The following is a 25,761-nucleotide window of genomic DNA, read 5'->3' on the forward strand; positions in this document are numbered from 1 at the left end:
ATAAACTAACCTACACTGTAACACGCAACACTTTGATGAACATTGTTACTCAGCTGATAGAGTTGTACCCTTCTTGCTGTCTTGTCGTACAGAACTTGTAAGTCGCTTTGGATAAAAGCGTCAGCTAAATGACTAAATGTAAGTGTGTGTGTGTGTGTGTGTGTGTGTGTAGGTGTGTGTGTAGGTGTGTGTGTGTGTGCGCGCACCTTGTAGAATTCCACACATAAGAAAGAAAGATACTGGGATGAATAAACAAAATAGGAAATAAAATGTAGAAATGCATGCAATACATAAATAAATATGAATCTCCATATATGAAATATAACATTTAGATAAGGTGCTACTGAGATGTTTTGGTGAGTTCTTTGTTTTTTTGTGGAAGTTGCCCTTCTTAAAAATGCATGAACATTCACTGATAATTGGTCTGTAGTGGAGTCTACAAGGTCTACATTGCCGGACCATGTAGAATCCGGACCTTGTAGACTGACATAATTCTGTGCATAGTTTAGTCTACACAGGCCATATTTCAAATAATCAAAATCTTACTTCATTCATCTTAAACATTCTTGATTTGGGGGATTGGTAGTTCCCATGAAATCTGAAGTTGTTCAAACGACAACAGCGATCCACCTTGAATTAAATCACACAGCCGAGTGAAACCTTGTTGGATGCGTCAGTCACGAAAGGGGCTACTTAATTAATTAATCCAACCCACTTTATTTATAGAGCACATTTAAAAACAACAACGTTTACGAAAGTGCTGTGCAAGTCCCACAACATAAGATAAAAAAAAAAAAAAAAAATTTTTTTTTTTTTTTTTCAAAGCTTCGAATTAAAATCGAAGCTCGGCCCCGAAGCTTCGATTGCCAAAAAAAGCTTCGAAGGTCAGCCCTAGTAGTCAGCTGGAGACACTGGGGGGTTCCCTCCGGTTGTAAGCCGGCAGGGTAGAGGAATGTTCGGGTGCAAAGTCTGGGTCAACGCGGAATAACGAGGCTCCAGATACAGGAGCCAGTGCAGTACTCCCTTGGTCCGCAGACAAAGCAACAGCTATAATCCAGTATGCCCGACAGCATGGATGAAAGCTAGCCAGCCTCTGGTCCTAGAGGCGGGCTCGAGGGTGCTCCTCACAGGGGTAGATCCCACACGATAGTGGGGTAGACGGTTCTCTGCTCCAGCAGTCACGGTACCAAAGCAATATAATCCAACCAGAAAATGGTTCTGCATTCGCCGGTGTAGATTCTCCTGTGCACTATCCGTCCCATTAAACTAGGTTGAACTTGACGTTACTTCACCAAACTATGACACTTTACTATCCTATTCGCACATGTTCTAAGTGCTCTATTTAGACGCAAGGTTGCTCACTTCACTTGGTCGTTGACTCGTGGTGAAGGCTTTACTAGTAATGAACGAACGATGAACTGAATGAACTGCTGCTGTTTACACCTGCGCCGTATTTATACGTAAGGTGAATTATCTAGTGCCAACCTCAGTTCTGTCTCGTATTACTGCGCAAACCTGGACATGTTGAGACATGCCTTGGCGTTGCCTTTGAACTTGCCATTGGGGGTATGGTCGTTGGCGCCTAGGGGTCGCTGTCCAATAGGAGAACGAATATTATGGTCTGGTTTGTACCCAGGTAAAGGGATATTCCGTGTATATATACAAAGAATATACAAGGGATATCAAACGATATACAAATATTATACAAGGGATCTCAAGCAGTAAATATATATATTCGGTTTAATCTGACCCTTTGTAACATTAACCGTGATTAATTGGGAGTAATACCAATTTCACAGAGTGATGCAGTTGGACCTCACTTTCATACCAATACATCATGACGCATCAATAACTTTCTTTTTGACACACTCACATAACAGCCTAACATGTTGCTGTGGCAGTTACATTAGAGTGCCCATAGAGGGCAGCGCCCCACCGCTAATCTAAACAGCAGAGCAGCAGCTAGGCTGCGTGACAGAGGAGAGGCAGTCATTATTACTACAATGCAGCGTTCAGTGACATTTGGATCACCTTGGATGGTGATGTGAAGGGAGACGGAAAAAATAGGAGGAAAAAAGGGAGAAAGACGAGGTAGAGAAGGAGAGGAGGTGGGAAGATGAAGAGGAAAAAGGGAGAAAGATGAGGTAGAGAAGGAGAGGAGGTGGGAAGATGAAGAGGAGGAAAAAAGGGAGAAAGACGAGGTAGAGAAGGAGGAGGTGGGAAGAGGAAGACGAGGTAGAGAAGGAGAGGAGGTGGGAAGATCAGGAGGAGTAGGAAGGGAAAAGGGAGAAAAACGAGGGAGGGGCAGTAGGCAGTGTGCAAGGAGGGAGGAGGTACCAGGCTAAAACAAGGTATTGGTACAAAGAGCCATGTCTAGCACCAATCAAAGCAAAGCAATGGAACTTAAGTAATGGATGGGATTGGTGCTTGGTATCGAACGATTCTTACAGTACATACAAAACTCAGAGGAGAGGAGAGGAGAGGAGAGGAGAGGAGAGGAGAGGAGAGGAGAGGAGAGGAGAGAAGTGAAGAGAAGAGAAGAGGAAAGAGGAGAGGTGAGGATAAGAGAAGAGGAGAAAATAAGGAGAATATAAGTGAGGGAGAAGAGAAGAGAGGAGGGGAGAAGAGAAGAGGAGAGAAGAGAGGGAGTAGAGAAAAGAAGAGAGAATAGAAGAGAGGGAATGAGAATAAAAGAAGAGGAGAATAGAGGGAGAAAATAAGAGAAGAGGAGAGAAGAGACGAGAAGAAGAGAAGAGCATGGCAGAGAGAAAAGTAGGTGTGGGTAGGCTTACCTGTCTGTGTCGGTAGAGTAGCAGACAGGCTACGATGTGGGTGGACATGATGGCTGATGACTTGTTGGCCGCTGTGGGGGAAACACAAAGAGGACATTGGTGACAGAGACCACCACCACCACCAGTCACACATGGCCGGAGACTGGGGCTGTGTATCCAGATCAATGCTGATCCATTATGGGTATCAATATTCAATGTCAGGCATCAAAGCGTATTGAAAAGCTTCAAAATGTAGGATTCTTGGAAGATTTAGAAGATTTATTTTAGTTTATGAGCATTTTTATTGAGGAAATCAACTCTGCATGGTCCAATTATGTTCAGAAAAGCAGTGAGTGTGGGATGATAAATAGAAAATCATTTGACAAATTTTTTTTTATACCATGGGATGTAAACATAGTAAATCCAGGGTCTCTCTGGAACCAAACCCATTACAATGTACTAATACTCAAGACATGCAAACATTTCATCAGAACCGGTCTGGAAACATTTGAAAGGGTACCCTCCCGGGGAGAGACAAACGGCATCAATATCAAAGCACACACCTTTCCACCACTGCAGTGAGTCAGAGCACAACGCCAGAGAACACAGAGACACATGGAGGGACGCCAACGTGACAGAGGGGAGTGAAAGGTAAATTATGACTGGCAGTGGCCATAAACAATAATAATAATAATAATAATAATAATAATAATAATAATAATAATAATAATAATAATAAAAACTTTTATCCATTTAAAAACAAACCAGATTTTTCATAATCATGGGAGAGAGACAGAGACACAGACAGACAGAGAGAGAGACAGACGGAGAGAGACAGACAGAGAGAGACAAACAGACAGACAGAGAGAGACAAACAGAGAGAGAGAGATAGACAGACAGACAGACAGACAGACAAGTGTGTGCGTGTGCATGTGCGTGTGCGTGTGCATGCGTGTGTGCATGTGTGTCTTGGGACAGCCAAAACGTGTCGACAGTGGTCATCTTAACCACAATGCATGTTCAGGAGTGTAAAACATTTACAAGCAGCGCCACCGATACTGCAATTCCACCCCTCTGCTCTGACCCTCCATCCTCCCCGTCGCACTGCAATTGGCTGAAAACAACATGCCATCCGGCAGCAGGGCCCGCGATTGGCTGAGAAGTCAAAATAGTGCCGGTGGAGGAGACTGCAGCCGAGTGAAGCAGGGAAGAACTGGTTTCTATTGTGCAACAACCTGAATGATGTCGTGCTGATGCTGTAGGGTTTGGGTTTATTCCAGTGTGTTACCCTGAGTTCACCTATGGGGAAGTATACAATAATACCCTTTAATGAAGAATACACAAGCAATACATTCCTGATACATAAAACATAAGAAAAGGCCCAATCGGTGATCCAGAAGTCAAGAAAATGATATTCTTATCATTACCAAAAATAAGAAATAAGACTTCTTCTTCTTCTCTACTTGATTGACTGAGCTCTTGATACACAATTATATTATCTGTACATCTGTCACTGTGCAAAGGTCTGGAGTAAAACACACCTATATTCTGATTTACAATGTTAAGAAAGTGACAAGAAGCGTATTTTCCCTCTACAGATCAAACTTGTGTGAATATATACCCCACATTGCTTACAATCATATTGTGGCTTTAAGGCTACACAATTGACTATTCCTTCACTGCAGCAAGCAGGTGTATCTGACTAGAGACCTGTGTCCTTCACTGCAGCAAGAACCTCATGCACAATAGAGAGCATCCTGACTGGTAACATCACCTCCTGGTTTGGGAATAGCACTGCACACGAACACAGCAGACTACAGAGAGTGGCCCGTTCAGCCGAACACACAATTGGAGGTGTGCTTCCCACTCTCCATGACATTTATAACAAGCGTTGCAGGGCCAAGGCTAAGAAAAAAACCAAAGACTCTCGTCACCCAAACAACTGCCTCTTTGAACTGCTGCGGCCAGGCAAGCGCTACCATCTCATCTCATGGTCTCATGGCCAGTACAGAGACTCAGAAGGAGCTTCTATCCCCAGGCCATCAGGATGCTCAATGACTCTATGTAACAACCCATCATCTACACTCATTGCACACACATCCACACACTCACTTTAAACAAACACTCACCTTAAAGGGGCTATGTACTGCTATTCCTAGCACTATTTGGGCAACTTTACACAATTCGTGTTAGTCTATTGAAGACATCTGTAAGTTTTTTTTCCAAAAAATGCATTGTTTTATATTTCTAATCAAGTACTCAAAACCATAATTTTTCAGCTCCAAGATTTCAGGCTGTTATGGCCTGGCTCCGCCCATAAGCACTTTGAGTGACAGTCAGTCCACACAGTCTGCGACTGGTAGGCAGAGAGAGATAGAGAGAGAGAGAGAGAGAGAGGGGGGGGGTGCGAGAGAGAGAGAGAGAGAGAGAGAGAGGGGGGGGGTGCGAGAGAGAGAGAGAGAGAGAGAGAGAGAGAGAGAGAGAGAGAGAGAGAGAGAGAAAAAAGACAGGCCGTCTCTTCCTTTCGTTTTTTCTCTCCCTGCGGGGCAGATTGAAACCTGACACCTCTGCATACTCTGGAGGGAGAGAGAGAGAGAGAGATAGAGAGGGAGAGACAGAGAGAGAGAGGGAGACAGAGAGAGAGAGGGAGGAGCACTTGGGGGGGGGGGGGGGGGACCTGCCGCGCCACACGGGAGAGGGGAGGAAGGGAGGCCCCCCCCCCCTCGTTTTCGAGAGGGTCCCACCTCCTGTGTGGTGCGGCAGGTCCCCCCCCCCCCCCCCCCCCCCAAGTGCTCCCTCCCTCTCTCTCTCTGTCTCCCTCTCTCTCCCTCTCTCTCTCTCTCTCTCCCTCTCTATCTCTCTCTCTCTCTCTCTCCCTCCAGAGTATGCAGAGGTGTCGGGTTTCAATCTGCCTCGCAGTATGAGGAAGTGGGCGGACATTAGCTCCAACCACAGAGCCAATCGCATCACTGTGCACTACCCAGCATCCGAATGACGTGACTCAGACGTTCAAATCAAAATGGCCTGATTTACTGGAGGAGGAAAGGGGCTGAGCTGAATCAGAGCAATCCGCCAATATGGTATTTATACACTAAAACACATTGATACAAACTCCTATTACTATAATACAATGCTAGAGACTGAAAAATGACATTTATAGTACATGTCACCTTTAACACTCACTTTAGACACTTTAACACTACATTATATGTATCTATTTATTAAAGAGATTTGCACTACATTCATACCTCATTTGCATTTGCACCTTACTTTAAAGTTTTGTACCTAATTGTCTGCATTTGTACCTCACCGTTTACAAATTTTTACTCATTGTACTTAGATTGTACTTAGGTTAGGTTGTACTTTAGATTAGGGATGCACGATATTGATTTTTTTACACCGATACCGATAACTTTATGCTCCTCAAGCCGATAACCGATATTTATTGTATTATAATATTTTTTTTAACTGTATATATATATATATATATATATATTTTTTTTTATCAAATTATTATTATTTTTTGAGTATTTATAAGCTCAGACGTCATCGGTACTGCTATCGGTACTCGAGAAATTATGGAGTTTTTTTTTGAGGAATTTAAACGTCGCAAACTAATCTTGTTGGCCGTTGTCTATTATCTCTCCTGCCTCCCTGCGCGGGGAGCGGGCTGCCTGCTCTCTCCTCTCTTCCCCTCCCACACACACACACACACTCACTCACACACCGAGTACAGACAGCTCTGCTCTCATAATGGCGGACAGAACGAAATGTTCAAAAGTCTGGGTCTATTTTACTAAAGTCGATGCTGACAACGCTCGTTGCCACAAGTGCAACAAGACATTTGCCAGTAATGTATAAGCGCTGGTCAATGTGGCTGGCGGGGAGATAGCGTTAGCTCCGAGTAGAGTAATGGCTGACAATCCGGAGGTAAATAAACGAACGAGAGCTTCTGATTGGTGGTAAGAAGAAGAGGTGGGTGCAAGCCGTGGGACGTAATTGGCAGATCGACTGTCTGTCTCCGAATGTAACGTGACTACGTCACAGCCAAGAAAGGGAGCGCTGGATTTGTGAAAAACTCCCTGTTCCTAAACCACACGCTATCAGTTTTACCACAGTACTGGCAAAACGGGAGGAGGCTATAATAAAAACAAGACAAAACAAGTGCCCTTCATCCAAATCCACCCACACCGGATTTCTTTTAACCAAAAAATGTATTATATGTTATCGGAGCTATCAATAACGTTTTATCGAGTTTATCGGGATGACGTCATAATTGCTGATATCGGCCCGATAATTATCGGCCCGATAATTATCGGCCCGATAATTATCGTGCATCCCTACTTTAGATTGTATATTGTATATTCCGCTTTTACTTACTTTTTTACTGTATGAAGCACACTCTCAGGGGCTCATACAGAACCAAGCATTTCACCTTAAAGTACATGTATTTTATTTGTGACAAATAATAAACTTGAAACCCGACTAGAAACCCGCTTCCTTCACTACAGCAAGCAGGAGCACCTGACTAGAAACCTGCTTCCTTCACTACAGCAAGCAGGTGTATCCAACTAGAGACCTGCTTCCTTCACTACAGCAAGCAGGTGTATCCAACTAGAGACCTGCTTCCTTCACTACAGCAAGCAGGTGTATCTGACTAGAGACCTGCTTCCTTCACTACAGCAAGCAGGTGTATCCGACTAGAGACCCGCTTCCTTCACTACAGCAAGCAGGTGTATCTGACTAGAGACCTGCTTCCTTCACTACAGCAAGCAGGTGTATCTGACTAGAGACCTGCTTCCTTCACTACAGCAAGCAGGTGTATCTGACTAGAGACCTGCTTCCTTCACTACAGCAAGCAGGTGTATCTGACTAGAGACCTGCTTCCTTCACTACAGCAAGCAGGTGTATCTGACTAGAGACCTGCTTCCTTCACTACAGCAAGCAGGTGTATCTGACTAGAGACCTGCTTCCTTCACTACAGCAAGCAGGTGTGTCTGACTAGAGACCTGCTTCATTCACTACAGCAAGCAGGTGTGTCTGACTAGAGATAGGCCTAAAATGACTTTAGACTATTCCTTCTAAAAGAAAACAGGTTAGAACCATTCTAATATCCATTATTGTGCATTATGTAAACAAAATAAATGACAAGATCAACATACCTACCTAGGTATAGTGCATAACCTAGTGCGTGAGGAGGAATAATTGGTGATAGATTGAGAAGGGGCTGTCTCTCGGAGCGAGATCAAATTAATGAAAGTTTACGGCATATAGAAAGACATTCATTCACAGCAACACGCCTCCGAACAAGGTGTGATAAACATGAAACGATATAATTTCCTTGGCATGAAACGGGAAATAGTAATCAAACCCTTAGGGACCTGCATGACGCTTCTGTCTCTATTCATTATTCAATATCTACAAGTTTTACCCTGAGGGATGATTTACAATAAAGTGCTAAAAAGGGCTGGCTACTTACATTCTTGACGTTAGAACTCCCAAAATAGTGTTAGCATAAAACAAGAAGGTAGGCCAGCTGTAGTTTACATAGCTTGCATACAACTTTGTCTCGAGGTTCCACAAGTTGATCAGAATCCAAAGTATTTCTAAATGGGGTTTTAGATTGCTCAGAGTGCAATCTCACTGTCTTCGCGACCTAATTGAACTCTGCCATTATGCCATGTGGCTGTTGTTACTACTGCCACATTCTTCATCTCAATGACCTACTTCCTTCACTACAGCAAGCAGGTGCATCTGACTAGAGAGAGACTACTGATATAGCAGGGTGTTTCCCCATAGTTAGGCATACTGGGTTAAATAATGAGAAAGAGACAGAGACAGAGAGAGAGAGAGAGATTATGGTTAATACTAATATCTTACTGAATAGGACGTGCTTAGCCAGGTTGGCGATGACCTGTCGTCTCCAGGGCTCGTCAGACAGCTCGTGGTTCAGCTGCTCCTCCTCTGGCCGCTCCAACATCGCCACATCTGGTCTGGACACGTACCACAGAAGAAGAACAAAAACCATGAGGTCACAGTGTATTTTCAGTGAGATCGAGGATCAATTCACCTCACTTCAATTTAATCAATATTTATACAGAAAGTGACATTTCATGATGGAAATATACCATTCTCATTTGCTTGCCCAAAGGTTGGATAATAAACTTTTCATGTTTGTGCATTTTTCAGTATTTGAAATGAAATCTAAAGAAAATTCAATTCCTGAACTCGCTGAATTAATCCCAACCCTGCTTCCCAGAGACACCACAGAGGAAGAGAATGTTGTACGAGTGAAGAGGAAATGGAAAACATTTTCAGAGATATAAATCTCCCAACCCTCTCCGAAGAAGAAAGGGAATCATTGGATGCACCTATCCTGGAACATTTTATTAAATCATCTATCAAATCCCTCTCAATCGGTAAAACACCCGGTACACAAGTGCATTTTTTTAAGTGTCTCCAAGTCACTCTTACACCACTTCTAATTTAATGATATAGTAGATAATCAATCCATGCCGCTAACCATTTCGTTGATTCCAAAACCTGGCAAGGACCACTTGCAAATGTGTAATTTTATGCCCTTGAGTATCTTAAATACTAACTATAAGCTGCTTGCAAGGTGATTGGAAAATGTTATAGCCTCATTGATTTATATTGATCAGGCTGGCTTTGTATGTACAGGGTCGCCTAGCCTCAAATAACATGAGGCTAATGCATGTTATGTCAAGGGCAGGGACCTCCCAGCATCCAGCGATGGCAGTATTGCTTGATGCTGAGAAAGCCTTTGATCGAGTGGAGTGGATATATCTGTTTTATGTACTTCCTAAATACGGATTTGGACCAGTTCTTATGACATGGATAAAGGTACTTTACCATGAACCGGTTGTGTCAGTCAGAACAAATGGTATAAGGTCTGATCCATTCCATCTCTATCGATCTACCCGTGTCCGGTATCACCGATTATTTGTATTCTTTGCCTCAAACCACTTGCCTGTGCCATACATGCTCATAAGGAAATCAGTGGTATTATTAGTAGTTGTGAGTATAAGGCCAGCCTGTTTGCTGATGACATATTACTAACACTAACAAATCCTAGCCATTCCATCTCTCAAGTGCTAAAGCTTATAGATACTTTTGGTAATTTTTCAGGCTATAGAGTGAATTATAGTAAAAGTGAGGCTATTCCACTTAACCACCTAACTTTTCAATCACATCTGGGTTCTCCTCCTTTAAATTGGAAGCCAGAAGGAATAAAATATCTGGGAATTAAAATCCGATCTCCCATTGAAAAAATGGTTGAGGTAAATGCATCAGACTTTTTAAAGAATATAAAGGAAGACATCAAAAGATGGACAGTCTTGCCTTTATCCCTATGGGGTAGATCTGATATTATAAAAATGTATTTGTTACCAAGGCTAGCTTTTTTTGATGTCGTCTATACCGCTAAAGTTCCCCCCTAGTTGGTTCAAATAATAAATGTCTGGCTTCCTATGGAACAAAAAAAACTAGAATCAGCCAAATTATTTTTATAAAACTGCGAAATAGTGGCGGAATAGGACTATCAGATATCCACCAGTATTACATAGCATATAATTCAAGATACCCCTTGCAGTGGGCTTACAATAGTGTGAGACAGATTGGCAGCTGGGAATGGCTTGAAGAACAAATTATAGAAGAACATAACAAAGATCTATTTCTTTCAATGTTGTGGTATAGCCCAAAAATCACTCTCAGACTGGACAATCCGTTGTTAGAATTTTCATGTGAAATAGTGATCTTACATAAACGTTTGGCCTTTAGTGGATATTCCTTACCATCATGTCCATTATGGAAAAATCCTTTGTTCTCTGCATGAAGTAAAATCTTTAAAAAGAATGTAAGGCAACAACATAATATAACACAGCAAGTGATAATAAAATCTGTTATTAAAATATCTGTCTAAAGGCATAGATATAGGAACAATAGTCTTGGAAGATAAATGTATGGGAATTACAGGCAGGAAAGGCATTGTCTCTGCAATGTATAGGCTATCATGTTCAACCACCCCTGACACCAATACCTAAACTAAAGTCCAATGGGAGCGAGATATGGGTATACCCATATCTGAAACACAATGGGAAGCAGCACTTAGGAATAGTACCAACTACCAAAATATAAAAATGTGTTAGATATAAAATTGTACAATTAAATATACTACACAGGGCCTATATAACACCCTGTACATTGAATAAAATGTATCACACACTACCTAAATTGAGCTGGCATGGTTGTGCAGTAGAGGGTACGTTCATGCACTTGCTGTGGTACTGCCCGCTTGTTAAGCAGTTTTGGTTCGACATTGCTGAGGACCTGTCAGTTACTCTTCTTGCCTTGGCCTATAACTTAAATAAAATAAGAATGGTCACTGCTCAAGCAAATATTGTATAACGTTTTGTAGCATTGGCCTTTTTAGCAGCCAAACTGATTATTTTATTGAACTGGAAAGAACGCAAACCGAACTGCTTCAGTTTGGATAACGTAAGGTTATGTATATAACCAAGTTCTGTGAATTATGGTGACGCTCAGCATCATCTGCACTGTACTTCACTTCGTGCACGAGCACTGAATAAAAAATTCCACCATGTACCTTTACATCCCAACATTCGTCTGGCCACACCCTCATCCGCTTACCTTCATAAGCAGGTGTGTGGTCACCTACTCGCCTCCTTCCCAAACTTTCACCACAAGGCGAGATCAAGGGTCGCAGCGGCGTCTGATGCTGAGCGTCACCATAATTCACAGAACTTGGTTATATACATAACCTTACGTTCTGTTTCATTATGGCTTACGCTCAGCATCATCTGCACAAGAGGAGCTGAGCGGGAGCCATAGCTCGACAAATGTACCCCGCTGAGGCCCCCCACAACCATCAGACCGGGGAGGACCAAGCCCCCCGACCCTCCCTAATGGAGGATACCCTCCCTATTGGAGGCTTACGGGAGGGAGACGGATCCGACCGTGCGAAGAGGAACTCAAGCAACTCAACGCACAGGGTGAGCAGACCGTGGCTTGACCCCACGACTACGCACACCCCGCATGCCACCAGGGAACGAACGGAAGGAACAAACCTCGTTACTGCCCCCAAAATCACGGGGTCAAGAGCAAACCCAACCCTGTGGCAAGGCTGTAGCAGCGGAGCGCGAAGGAAGACCCAGACCCACTGAAGGGACTGGATCCCCTGGAAAAAGGGGGCCCGGAGAAGTCAATGACGCCAGGCATCAAGACCCCACCAGGCGGTCACTTAGTGACACCGCCCCCCACATCGCCAGCGTATTCGGATAAGGCCCCTCCAAGAGCGGGCCCTTTCCCCCCAATAGCACACCGCCTGGCACACTGACCCTGCAGAACAGGCAGTCAGCATGGCCGTAAGCACTCAAAAAGTTCAACCAACGGAAGCAGGCAGCGCACCGGGGAAACCAGGCAGCAGGCTGTAACCGGAGCCTGGAGCACTGCGGACGAGACGGGCGCCAAAGGAGTCAACTGAAAACAGCCCCCCCGGCGGAAGGGGCGTATGCTGGTGTTGTTGATCACCATGACAAAGCCTCCATCAAAAAAAAACCACCCAGAGGGGTCGAGGCAGAGAAGGCTGACATGATCGGCAGACATCATGAACGTGCAGGGGCACACTCAACCGGGTAACCCGGGAGTTGACTCTGCTCCAACATACCAGGGAATCAACTACCCTCTCGGTACAGACGGTGGTTGTTCCTATAACCCCTCAAGAAAACACTCCAAAGCACACCTGCGGGTATACACCAGCTATACCGCAGTACAAGCGTTTCAGTTTCCAAAAAAGGGTTATCCCAGGCCTACGGTATCAACAAAACTTTACTTGGGACCGGGCCCGGCGGCCCGGGAAGCACACAGGATTACCAGAGGGGGTCCAGAAGACCACCCCAACAGCCCCATCTTCGCCATGCGTGAGAGAGGAGCGAAAGAAGGAGAACCAGCCCCTTACAATAGTGCCAGGTACAAAAGAGTACCCAACAAAGGGTCTCCATAACGCCTAACCCTGTGACACCCGGGCCGACCCGGCATTTTTCCCCCTGAAAAAAGCCCAAGTCCCTCAGGGTACCAGAACAGCAGATCTGCATCCCCGGCGGACAACGGCTTAACTGATCTGGACCAGCGTGACCAGAAGCAGTCCCGTGCCCTAACCACGCCGACATGCCTACTCCAGGAGAAGGGGCAGATATGCGTGTTGATCTAAAACATGAAAAGAGGGCGCCACCCAGACGGGCCGGTTTGAACCATGCTCGGTGGCCCACCCCAAGGGCGTGAGACCCCTCTACCTATGTTCTGATCTATTCCGTTAACATCCCCCAGATATGAACGAGAATCCGTCGAGACCCAGTAACAGGCTCTCGGAAGAGGAAAAAAACCCCATCCCAGTTGCTTTATAAAAACGCTGTTTTAATAACAAGTAACCAAGGCGTACTAGCCACCCGCATGATTCTTATCAGAAACACCCCGAGCCAGCACTATGTATGCGTCGGGACACAAAACACATCAACGGACAGTCTAACCAGACCCCACATTGATCCCTCAAGGCGCCTGGGAGAACGACAAGAAGGGTGTGGTGCTTCATATTCTCCACTCTTTTATTAAAAAAGAAAGAAACACCGACTGACATGAATCCCACTTGACGCAGCCGAGGATAAAAACTGTTTACATTTTTATATCCCGTCATCCCTACCACAGAGGATAGACGGAACTCCCCAGAGAGACTTCCCACGTGAGCCATAAATTGAAAAGCCACGGTAACATTGAGTCATGTGACCAACCGACTCAAGTTACGCGTATATCGAGCGTAGTGGAACCTTAATTCCTACGCTCGATCCAGACACTTGACAATAAAAGACCTTACATACGGGTCTAACTCACGGAAGCCATCGTCCAATAGCAACGTGCGTAGTGACGTGTGCTACGACGGGGGGAAACCCAAGACTCAACACCTGTGATAGGTGCAGAGTCTGGGAAACCCTCCCCCCCCCACCCTGCCAAGCCGCCTAACAGCTTGGCCCTGACTGAACTAATAAGAGAGGTAATAAACCCCCTGACCAATCAGAAGAGGGAAGGAGGGGTTTATCCGGTACCCCCTCACAAGCCCAACCCTTGCATACAACAACAACAAATAGCCATATGATACCTTTAGTAGCAATGCTAATGAATAGCGCAAGCTAATACAATGCACGCTAACCACAGACAAACTGTGAACAGGGTTTATAACAAGACCAAGTCGCGTGTGTGTGTGAATCCTACACCCGCATCCATGTTGTAACACAGAAAAAACATTGAGAGAGAGAGAACGGCTGAGCCGTGGTACGTTTTCATACGAGCATTACTGCAAACCCAACACAATAGTGTTGTAGCTCAATATCACTGTGTAAGCAACAGAGCACACAACTAGCCTCTACCTTTATGTGGAGATTCAGGTCGAGGCAGAAAAAACCCTTTTTCAACCGAGTGTAGGCTGCAGGCCTTGCTTAAGCTCTAACATGAATGTAACCCTCCTATCAACCCATACTAGCGAAGATTCACACGTTGCAACCCCATCATATGTTTGGTGAATAAACACACAGTTTGTTAACAAAAAATACAGTCCCCCTTTAGAGGGGACTCTTTATTTTTGAACAAAATCATAGCGGGGCCGGGAAGGGAAACAGGGGGGGGACCACAGGGGGAAAAAGTCACTGGGTCCTAGCGACGCCTGCCAAGAGCCGCTCTGGATTTGCCACCTCGTGGAGCCCCGGAGGGACGGTAAACGATCTGCGGCTGGTCTCGACGATCCCTAGCGTCGCCTCCGGGCGTAGATGGGCCGGCTGTCGTAGCGGAGGCGCCCTCTCTCCTCCTGGCCTTCTTCACCGAAGGTCCAGCAGTGGCGGTGGTGGCAGCGGCGGCCACGGCGGAGGATCCTCGACGACGTGGCAGCCGTCTGACTCCACCGGCGACATCGGGAGGGGGCAAATGAGGCTGGAGCACGGAGCGCTCCTCCTGCATCTCTCTGCAAGTCGAGGTCATCAATTGCAGGGCCGTCCCGAATAGTCCAGCATCGGAGAGGGGTGCCGTCAGAAGTGGAACTCTCTTCTTCTCCGGCACACAAGCCTGCTCCAGCCAAAGGTGGCGCTGGATCAGAGTTGCCAGGGCGCGCACTTTCCCAACGGCTATAGCCTGCGGCTGAGTCAGATGCAGGATGGCTCCTGCCGACTGGGCGAGCTGGTCATGTTGTACATCAGTCAGCTCCGTGCCGCCCGTCAATATCCCGGACATGAATCTCGCCAGCTGCGCGATGTTAGACGCGGCAGCTAGAGATTGTGTTGCGGTGATAAATGACAGGTCGCTCCAATATGCCAACCGCCTCGCCGATTTCCCTTGGGGAACCGGCTTCCGTAACGGCTCCCACACCACCTCCGGACAAAGGAGCGCCGCCATCGGCCTATCAAGCCGTGGCACGCCCTCCTTCATACCGTCGACCAAACCCGCCACCCGTGTGACTTGCACGTAGGCAGGAGTAAGGCCTATGTATGATGTGGGAGACCACCTGGCCCTGACGGGCATAGGCCGGCATTGAGGGTAAAAATGGGTAGACAACGTCCACCCCTCTCACCGGGCGACGTTGCCATAGATGACCTATGAGATCATCAGGGACAGGAACAAGCAGTGGCTGCGGCAGTGGCACGCCGTTTGCGACGGCCGCCGCCGCCATGAGCTCGGGAAACAAAGCACGCAGTTCCCTCTGCAGACTTTCCTCCTCCGAGCCCGCATCCCTCACATACAGCAGGCTACTAGTCAAGGAGCCACAGGGCATCCCGCCGACGAGTCAGAGGTTCTACCCAAACATCTTCGAACGAGGCGCCCCAAGGAGACATCTCACCCCCCTCCAGTGTTACCTGGATGGGCGGGAGACATGTCTCCACCGGGCCTTCAAATAAGAACCCGTCCGCCTCTATCATGTAGTCCTCTGTCTCCATCGGGCATGTAGAGACTGACGCATCCTCACCTGGCTTCAGCAACTCACCAAAACCAGGCCGCTCGCGTCTGCAAGCCACCATCTTGCGACGGGAGCGAGCTGACGCAAAAAGTTTGCGTCTCAAATCCCCCGCAACCAAGGGAACCGGCCGCCCAACAGCGGACGATTCCCCGGAAGCAGAGGAACCAGAGCCGGAACCAGGCCATCGCACAGGCGACGGCACTGGTGCACCAGCTCCTGGAGAGGCAAACTACCCATCGGACGCCTACCGGGCGTGGCTGCCGACCACGAGAGAGGTCTCAGCCCCGCTCCAAGACGCACGACGGAGGCGGCAATGGAGAACCGCTGGTGAAGAGTAGCGTTGCGAGCGCGACCCTCCGAAGTAGACATTATGACTTGTCTTTTTCTGTCGAATATATGAGAGAAGAAAAAAAAAACAAGCAACAATGTAAACACGTCTCAACTTTCTTCAGCTAACAACCTCGTCAAGTGTGGGATCTACCGAAGGCACTTCCTTGTGGTGAAAGTGAAGAAGGAGGCGAGTAGGTGACCACACACCTGCTTATGAAGGTAAGCGGATGAGGGTGTGGCCAGACGAATGTTGGGATGTAAAGGTACATGGTGGAATTTTTTATTCAGTGCTCGTGCACGAAGTGAAGTACAGTGCAGATGATGCTGAGCGTAAGCCATAATGAAACAGAACTGGCGCAAGGACTTCATGGACTTGTTATCAATGGAACAGGCTGCTCTAACTCTTCAAGAGAGTGATAGGCCCAATGGCCTGCCCTTCATGATCCCTGGAACTTTATTAGATCATCATCTTGAATAAGTTTGTGTACTACTGAACCTTTGTAATATTCTGCAACCCCCCCGCCCCCTTATTTGGTTTTGTGTTGGTCTTGTCATGTTTGTATTGTCTTGTTTGGTATTGTAAAAAACAGAAAAGAAAAACTTGAATTGAAAAAAAAGACAAGCCGGTGAAGCCTCCAAGACCCTGTTTAACTAAATACCCCTTTAACCGCTGTAGTTCCCTGGCCTGCTTGTATGAACACACCTGAGTCAACTAGAACAACATGGATTAGCTGTGCTGGTAGGTGTTCTGCATGGAAAACATGATGCCTGGAGCGAGACTATACCCCCCCCCCCCTCCCCCCCAAAGACAGCCGGGACAGAAAAGTAAACCATTGCCCTAGCAAGGGACCGTGTGCTCTAGGACTGTAGACAGTGGTAAGCCTGGAGTGTCTGTGTTAACTGAGAAGGGACCTCGGTCCTCCTCACGTGCTAAGACTGTTGGACCGCACTGGGAAGACACAGCAGGGAGTGTCCTGGCCTGGGATCTGAGGATGAGGACCAGATGGACACCGTGGGGGTGGGTCGCTGATGTGTGTCTCTAATGAGGAGGTCAACATCTGGAGGTCAGGCAGGGTTTACTCTGTGTATTACTAGTGTAACTTCGGTTGGCCAAAATCACAGGATCGGATATAGAAAAAAACTGGAAGTATTTTTAGATCCGATACATGCCGTAAAGCGAGCGGTGTCATGTGAACAGTAGTAGCGACAACAACATTAGTGTTAGCTAAACACGAGTGAACTTGTTAGCAGCTCACCGCGATCATGTCAGCCGAGGGATAATGGCAGCAACACTGGAAACTTCCAACACCACAAACTTAATTAAACACTTGCAGATTCATCATGGAAAGGAGTATGCCGAGTTCATATGTGCAACGTATGCCAAGAGGAAAAGTTTGCAGCAGCAGCTAACATCGCTGGAAACCATTCAGAAGCGTGCGGAACTCCCTGCAGATGGTAACAAAGCAAAGCTGATAACTGAGAAAATAACCAAATGTATTGTGCTGGACGACCCGCCCCTTTCCGTTGTTGAAAATGTCGGTTTCCGCCGCTTAGTTGAACATTTGGAGCCTCGCTACATGTTGCCAAACCGGCATTTTATCTCCAACACGGCTATCCCAAATAAGTACAAGTAGGCTTCGATCTCTAAACAATGTTTGTATGTCTCCACAACCTCGCAACAAAGAGAGCTGCTATTGGTTGAGCGCAAGATGCGTGACCGAACTAGCACCAATTGCGTCGAATAAAACTCTGGTGACAAAATATCCGTTCGCGAGGAAAGATCTAGTCCCGACTTTAAAATTATGATTGCGCAAAATGGCTATTTTGTCAATGGAGAACTTTTTGTTCCTAAATCTACACCAATATATCTTTCACCCAGAGTGAAAATTGTGTAATTCGCCGAGGTGGGAACAAGAATAGTTTTCTAGCCACTTCTCAGCCTTCACCATACGGCCTAAAGCAAGTGTGCAAGTGTATTGCTAAATGCTTGGAAAACGATGCCACCTTGAGTTTCACGACTGACATCTGGAGTTGATATAAGCTAACTTGATATCAGGTGGAAGAGCCTAGAGTTAAGCCCGATTTGAGTTTCACATAATTTATTTCACGTCACAAATAGATCAATATCAAATCAGTATTAAGTGCTGTTTATTTTTCAAATGTAGTCAAGAGTAAAGACACTAACCCTATCAAAACAGCAGTCAGTGTGAGTCTATGGAACACATCTGCAAGTTTTTTTTCAATAAAATTCATTGTTATGTATTTTTTATCAAGTACTTTGGTGGACCACTTTCTGCCCTTCCAGATTCCAAGCTGTTTTTGGCTGGGCTCCGCCCATACTCACAATGCGCTTTGAGTGACAGTCACCCACCTGCACTGGCAGATACCTTTGGGGGAGAGAGAGAGAGATAGAGAGGGACTAATTAATTTCGCCGCGGGGGGCATAATCCTACGGGACAATGCATTGGTAACTTGTTTCAAATGACAATATATACCCCCGTGAATATTATTGCACGGATCAGAATACGGGCGCGCGTTGACGGAACAGGTTGACAGTGATACAGCGAGTGCTGATACGAGAGAGAGCGAGAGAGAGAGCGAGCGAGCAAGAGAGCTCCCCCCAGTCCCATTCCCTCCCACTTGTTTTATCTAGTTCTCTGTGTGTGATTTACGGTGTGTGTGTGTGAACAGCTGAAGGTCTCTGCTGTCGAAAACCGCTTCCGCATTATTTCCACTCGCTGCTCATATAAACGTATCACAGTTGATTGTGGGACGGGCGGTGGCAGATCAGAATTCTTACACGTCACAGATCCGCGTAAATTCGAATGGCTTGGTTTAGTGGGGGAGGATCTTGTCTCAGCTGAACTGGAGGAATGGGACTGAATGAGAATTTCACATCTAGTCAGTGTTGGTACAACCCCACATTGCTAGAAAACAATGCAAACCACTGGAAAAGGCAATTTATGAGATAGTTCCCCTTTTAGTGTTATTAGCTAAATATCAGCTTATAAAAATATCTGCGCATTGCATCGGAAAACGGACCATTTAGACCAGGGGTCTCAAACTCAATTTACCTGGGGGCCGCTGGAGGTAGAGTCTGGGTGAGGCTGGGCCGCATCAAATATTCCACAAAAAAGGGGTTTCAAGTATTCAAAAAAAAAAGTACAACTGATCCAATCTTCTCAATCTTTAGCAATAACATTTCAGAACATGAACAGTTCTTCAGAACATGAACGGTTCTTCAGAACATAGGCTTCTCAGTGGTGTCAGTGGACTCATCCACAGCTATGGAAATGCACTGTGAATTTTTTTTATTCTATCACAAAGCTGTTTAATCAAATCACCAGCCAGTATTTCAGTTATTCTGGTTGCTGTGCTATCTGAGGGGGATTTGCTTTTGTTTGCCTTCAAACATGGTCTCCATCACTTCAGTCATACATTATTTTATTATGTATGCATCAGAGAATGGCTTCTTGTGTTTAGCCAAAACCCATGCCACCGAGTGAGGACCTTGTTGCTTTTTCTCGTTGTGACATAGATTTAACAATAATTCTGCTTGCAGCTTGATATGATGATTTCATTCCATTTATTTTTGTGGTTCTTAGCACTGAATTTTGAATATCAAAATAACTGTTTTGTTTCGTAGTGGCGTTTCAAATCGAAAATATAATCATATATATATATATATATGTGATTTTTTTTTAGAATTTTTCTGGCAAAATCAACTCTGCCTGTCTTTGTTAACACTTTAATCGCCATGGGTTAAATTCATAATTTACCATCCATCGCCAGCTCTATTTGTCTATGGAGAAGTTCCCCTTCTTTGCAGGGCTATAACTTTTTAAATTCTATTGCTAAACTGCCATTATTATGGCCCATTCAATGTCCTATGTGTATTGTTCAGGGTGTAGCAACGTTAAACTTTTTCATTCACATATTCATACTAAAATATGTTCTAAAGTATAAGTATGTTTTTATCGTTTTCTGCAGCTTTCTTCAGAACGTGATTTATAGCCCCAAATGCATTATATTGATGATCAAATACAGTTTGGTAGGAATCTGTGCAAGATAAAAAGTTTCAACTGCACGTACTTCTAGAAGTTTCTACGCATCATCTGATGTTGACCGGATGGGCGGGGGGGCGTTTATAATTCCGTGGGCAGCGTTAGATGATTCATCCAGAGTGGGTCATATGTTCATCAGATCAGTTAGTATAGAATACGTTAGAGAATAACGCTGAATCTTACCGTGGCTTCCTCGCGCCGCTGGCAGATGAGCGTGGAACAGATTTTTTTCTATTATGGGATGTAGAAATGCCCGATCCATTTCCAGGTTGTATAATAGTATATACGTCCAAATAACGTTGTTTATTGAGTTAGGGCGAGCGATCTATTATCCAGTGTTTCAAGATGGAGTCGCGGGAGCTATAGCGAGTGGCCGGACCACATATGGATGAGTACTACCGGTTCAAAGGTTAATATCCGGTTGGCGATCTGCCGATCGGCCACCAGATGGCGCTCTTGAACCGCTAGAGAGTTGAGAGGAGATCACCAGTGTGTCTCAGGGCTCCGGAAAGGAAATATGATTTCGATGACAGATTTTTTAAATATTGACATCAAAGACGAGTTACGGCGTCTTCGGCAGAATGAGCATGGCTCGGAATGACGTCTTAACTCGTCCGCGGCGATCATAGTGTTAACTACAACAAGCAATGCTGTTTGTTATTTAAGATGAGGTCGGACTCGGCACTGACAGATTTGTGTTCATTGTGCTGCTTTTATAAAGCCTCAAATTTCATGAAAGCAAAGTGTTTTGTTTGTCGAAGATTTAAACTTTACAGCACTGACAAAGTTGAACAAAGTGCTGTACAAGTCCCACAACATTAAAAAAAAATTATAATAATTTTTATATTTAATATTTTATTTTTTTAAACTTTGATGTCAAGTAGGGGGCCGCAAAATATCATCCAGCGGGCCGCAATTGGCCCGCGGGCCACGAGTTTGAGACCCCTGATTTAGACACAAGGAAAGGAAGCCGTCATGGTAAATGGCTGCTTTTTTATATAGCGCTTTTATCCAAAGCGCTTTACAATTTGTTACTCACATTTTACCCATTCACTCACACATTCACACACTGACGGCGGAGGCAACCATGCAAGGTGCCAACCTGCTCATCTGAAGCAATTAGGGGTTAAGTGTCTTACTCAAGGACACATCGACACGCTGCCCGGGAATCGAACCGGGAACCTCCGGATTGCCAGACGACTGCTCTACCTCCCGAGCCACTGTCGCCCTGCCCCCGTCGCCCCGTCATGAAATCTTATGAAGTCTTATTAACTAAAAGATTAACAAAATAAAAAGCAGCAGTACTATTGCATAACTGAGTCATGTATGCTATGTATTTCTTCCTTTAGGGGAGTAGGACATTTGTTTCACAGTTTTAGCATAATGTTTTTATAGATGGCTAGGTTAAACACAGTTTTTGTTTTTAAGAGCAGGGGTGGGGGGCTGTATCAGATGGGTATCGGTATCGGCAGATACTCAAGGCTGTGATATTGGTATCGGACATGAAAAAGTGGTATCGTGCCATCCCTAATTGTAACCATATGGAAATAAACTACAGTATTCCTGTGTTTTTTGCTATAGAGAATCACAATAGAAACCGTAGTATTTCTATGGTAAAACCACAGGAATACTATGGTGATTCACCTTAAAAGATCCTGTGAAAAAATAATTCTTTCCTCCATTTTACCTTTTTTGTCTGCACCTAGTTCTCATCTATTTATCACTGCACCAGTGTACAAAGATAATTTCCTTTTTATTTTTGTCTAAAAAGTCCTCTTCCATCTTTATAAAGGCTGTAAAGGCGTAGGTTCTTCAGGATGTCACACCAGAGGTAATTTCAAATCCTGGAAGCTAAATGCGGTTTCCATTGATCTTAACATTTCTACAGTATTTCACTATAGCAAGACTACTGTGAATCAATGCAGTATTGTGGTAAATCTATGGTGTGTATGGAAAAGAAACCAGGACTACTATGAATCACAACCATATTACGCTGTGGTAAATATTTAAAGTATGTACAAAAACCCCACAGGAATACTATAGGTCTCAGTTCTATATGGGTACGGATGTGTGTGTGTGTGTGTGTGTGTGTGTGTGTGTGTGTGTGTGTGTGTGTGTGTGTGTGTGTGTGTGTGTGTACTGTGCTGATGATGTTGGGCACCAGTGTGTAAACCTACTGTGCTGAGATGATGGTGGGCACCAGTGTGTGTGTGAACCTACTGTGCTGAGATGATGGTGGGCACCAGTGTGTGTGTGTACCTACTGTGCTGAGATGATGGTGGGCACCAGTGTGTGTATGAACCTACTGTGCTGAGATGATGGTGGGCACCAGTGTGTGTGAACCTACTGTGCTGAGATGATGATGGGCACCAGGATCTGTTCCAGGGACAGTGTTGGTGGGATGTTTCGACTTCTCTGGCTATCCAGGTATTCCTGTAGACGACACGCAAAAGTTCCATTAGAACTTAAATCACAGCCAGCCTCTCAAATGGACACTTCAGTTATGCAGTGTTCCCAGACATTGCAAAATGAAATTCAAGGACTTTCAAGTACTTTCCTAAGCACTATTTTTCATTTTAAAAGGGCATTTAAAAGGATACACTTCACTTTTAAATGCTGTTTTTTATAGAAAAAATAAATCAGATCCAATATGTATGGCTTGTTAAAACCTATTTCTGACAATTAGTTACACTTTAACACTTTCAATGCCAATGACGAGATAACTCGTTTGTTCATGCCGACCGTTCATTGCCAACGACGAGAGATCTCGTTTCTTTTTATTAGCGATTTGAATTCATATTTCATCAATCTAGTCTCACGTTAGTGCTGCAAACTCTCTCTGAGCTCCATTGGGAAAATACCGCCCCCTATCGTCTCTCCCTGTGGTACTGCACCCCTTTGGAATGGATTGAATGAAACAATCCAGCTTCCTCATTTTACTTCTCAGGCAAGTCACCCGAGAGGATCGGATTCATTGCCGAGCCCCAAAACAGCATATACATATTTCTAGTACCCAGCGTTGGATCAATAAACGCGATCGATATTTGGAATGGCGATCAGGAATTGGAATAATCTTTTTGGAGAACATCAGATCTGAGGTAAGGAATCTATTTGACCAGTCTTAGGATAATCAGATCTTTTTTCACAGAGATATCAACGTGTGCCCTATGTGTGTGTGCGTGTGTGTGTGTGTGCTGATCAGGAAATGAGAGAATCGATTTTTCAGCTCGCTTCTATAGCGTGCATAAGTACACATATACTATCGATAATCTAGCGTTTATTTGAAAATGATTCATAAATAGGCCGAAAAATTACAATGTTTTTTGTGTATTCCAGAATAGTCCAGTAAAGGGCGATTATCACAGAATCTTTATATTTTCCTGAAACTTAAAAAAACAAGCGTTTTTCAAAATGGTATAAAACGGAAATGAATAGATTAAAAAACAATCAGTTTCGACAATGTTGACTGCAAACAGGTCATTGATAAGCGATGGCCAGATTAGACACATAGCCATAATTTAAGACATAGTTTATGCGTTTGCAAATATGAGAGCTCTATCATTGAAGTGGGTGGTGGCACGGAAGCACTAAATCGTGCATCGAGCTCCGGCATTGAAAGTGTTAAATTTCCATTTTCCATAGTAATAAGAAGAATCTTGAACAGAGAGAACCACTGGCATGAACAGCCTGATTGTCATAAGAGGGGGGCTTGGTTGGCCATCAATAGACAGGCTTCTGAAAATCCTGAACCTTCACCCTAAAAGGATAATTAAAGTTATTATCAACATACAACATATTTTTCTACCATTTGACGTCATACCAATCGATTTCAACAAAGTTCACATCAATTAGAGCATAAATGAGTGAGTTGTATTTTAAGTTGGCTGTGGCACTCTCAGCTGCGATTCAATCCAAAGGAACAACCACAACCAACCAAACTGTCTAAAGATTTGAGCCAGACTGATATAGCGGTCGGCTGATATTGGCTTATCACCGATATGTTGGTATCAGCGTGTATGTTACAGATATCCTGCCAGTATCTCACTGGTTGATTAGCCTTCTTTTTATATTCTGTGAATATCGGCCGATATCGATATCGACATTTCTTTACTCCATATCATATCAGCCTCAGACATCCAGAATCAGTTGGGCTCTACTAAAAATGGCCCCAAAGGTAGTGACTGACATATCTTTTTGATTTGATTGAGTCTAGGTCTAGAGTTTAGATAGACTATTGCAGGTGTGTATATTAGCTACAGGAGATGTGTGTATTAGCTACATGAGAAGTGTGTATTAGCTACAGGAGATGTGTGTATTAGCTACGGGAGATGTGTATATTAGCTACAGGAGATGTGTGTATTAGCTACATGAGAAGTGTATATTAGCTACAGGAGATGTGTATATTAGCTACAGGAGATGTGTGTATTAGCTACAGGAGATGTGTGTATTAGCTACAGGAGATGTGTATATTAGCTACAGGAGGTGTGTATTAGCTACGGGAGATGTGTATATTAGCTACAGGATATGTGTGTATTAGCTACAGGAGATGTGTATATTGGCTACAGGAGATGTGTATATTAGCTATAGGATATGTGTGTATTAGCTGCATGAGATGTGTATATTAGCTATAGGAGATGTGTGTATTAGCTACATGAGATGTGTGTATTAACTACAGGAGATGTGTATATTAGCTATAGGAGATGTGTGTATTAGCTACATGAGATGTGTGTATTAACTACAGGAGATGTGTGTATTAGCTACAGAAGATGTGTGTATTAGCTACAGGATATGTGTGTATTAACTACAGGAGATATGTGCATTAGCTACAGGATATATGTGTATTAGCTATATGAGATGTGTATATTAGCTACAGGAGATGTGTATATTGGCTACAGGATATGTATGTATTAGCTACAGGATATGTGTATATTAGCTACAGGATATGTGTATATTAGCTACAGGAGATGTGTGTATTAGCTATAGGAGATGTGTATATTAGCTACAGGAGATGTGTGTATTAGCTACAGGATATGTGTGTATTAGCTACAGGATATGTGTGTATTAGCTACAGGATATGTGTATATTAGCTACAGGAGATGTGTATATTAGCTATATGAGATGTGTATATTAGCTACAGGAGATGTGTATATTGGCTACAGGAGATGTGTGTATTAGCTACAGGAGATGTGTATATTAGCTATAGGATATGTGTATATTAGCTACAGGAGATGTGTATATTAGCTATATGAGATGTGTATATTAGCTACAGGAGATGTGTATATTGGCTACAGGAGATGTGTGTATTAGCTACAGGAGATGTGTATATTAGCTATAGGAGATGTGTATATTAGCACTTTGATTGCCTAAGGCTAAATTCATGATATACCATAGGTTGCCAGCTCTATTTGTCTATGTAGAAGTTCCCCTTCTTTGCAGGGCTATAACTTTTTAAATTCTATTGCTAAATTGCCATTATTAGGGCCCATTCAATGTCCTATATGTATTGTTCAGGGTGTATGAACGTTAAACTTTTTCATTCACATATTCATACTAAAATATGATCTAA

General features: G+C 44.3%; 1 protein-coding gene across 1 annotated transcript in view; it reads right to left on the reverse strand.

The window, feature by feature from the left end:
- gpam (glycerol-3-phosphate acyltransferase, mitochondrial) overlaps window positions 1-25,761 on the reverse strand; it is a 136,439-nt gene that overhangs the window by 25,792 nt on the left and 84,886 nt on the right. Inside the window, exons 12-14 of the mRNA XM_084323500.1 lie at window positions 22,543-22,628; window positions 8,652-8,764; window positions 2,793-2,863 (exon numbers count right to left, since the gene is read on the reverse strand). Coding sequence (XP_084179626.1) covers window positions 2,793-2,863; window positions 8,652-8,764; window positions 22,543-22,628 — 270 coding nt within the window. The remainder of the gene's footprint in view (window positions 1-2,792; window positions 2,864-8,651; window positions 8,765-22,542; window positions 22,629-25,761) is intronic.

Source organism: Notolepis coatsorum, assembly GCF_963971535.1.
Source record: "Notolepis coatsorum genome assembly, chromosome: 10".
Lineage (NCBI taxonomy): Eukaryota > Metazoa > Chordata > Actinopteri > Aulopiformes > Paralepididae > Notolepis > Notolepis coatsorum.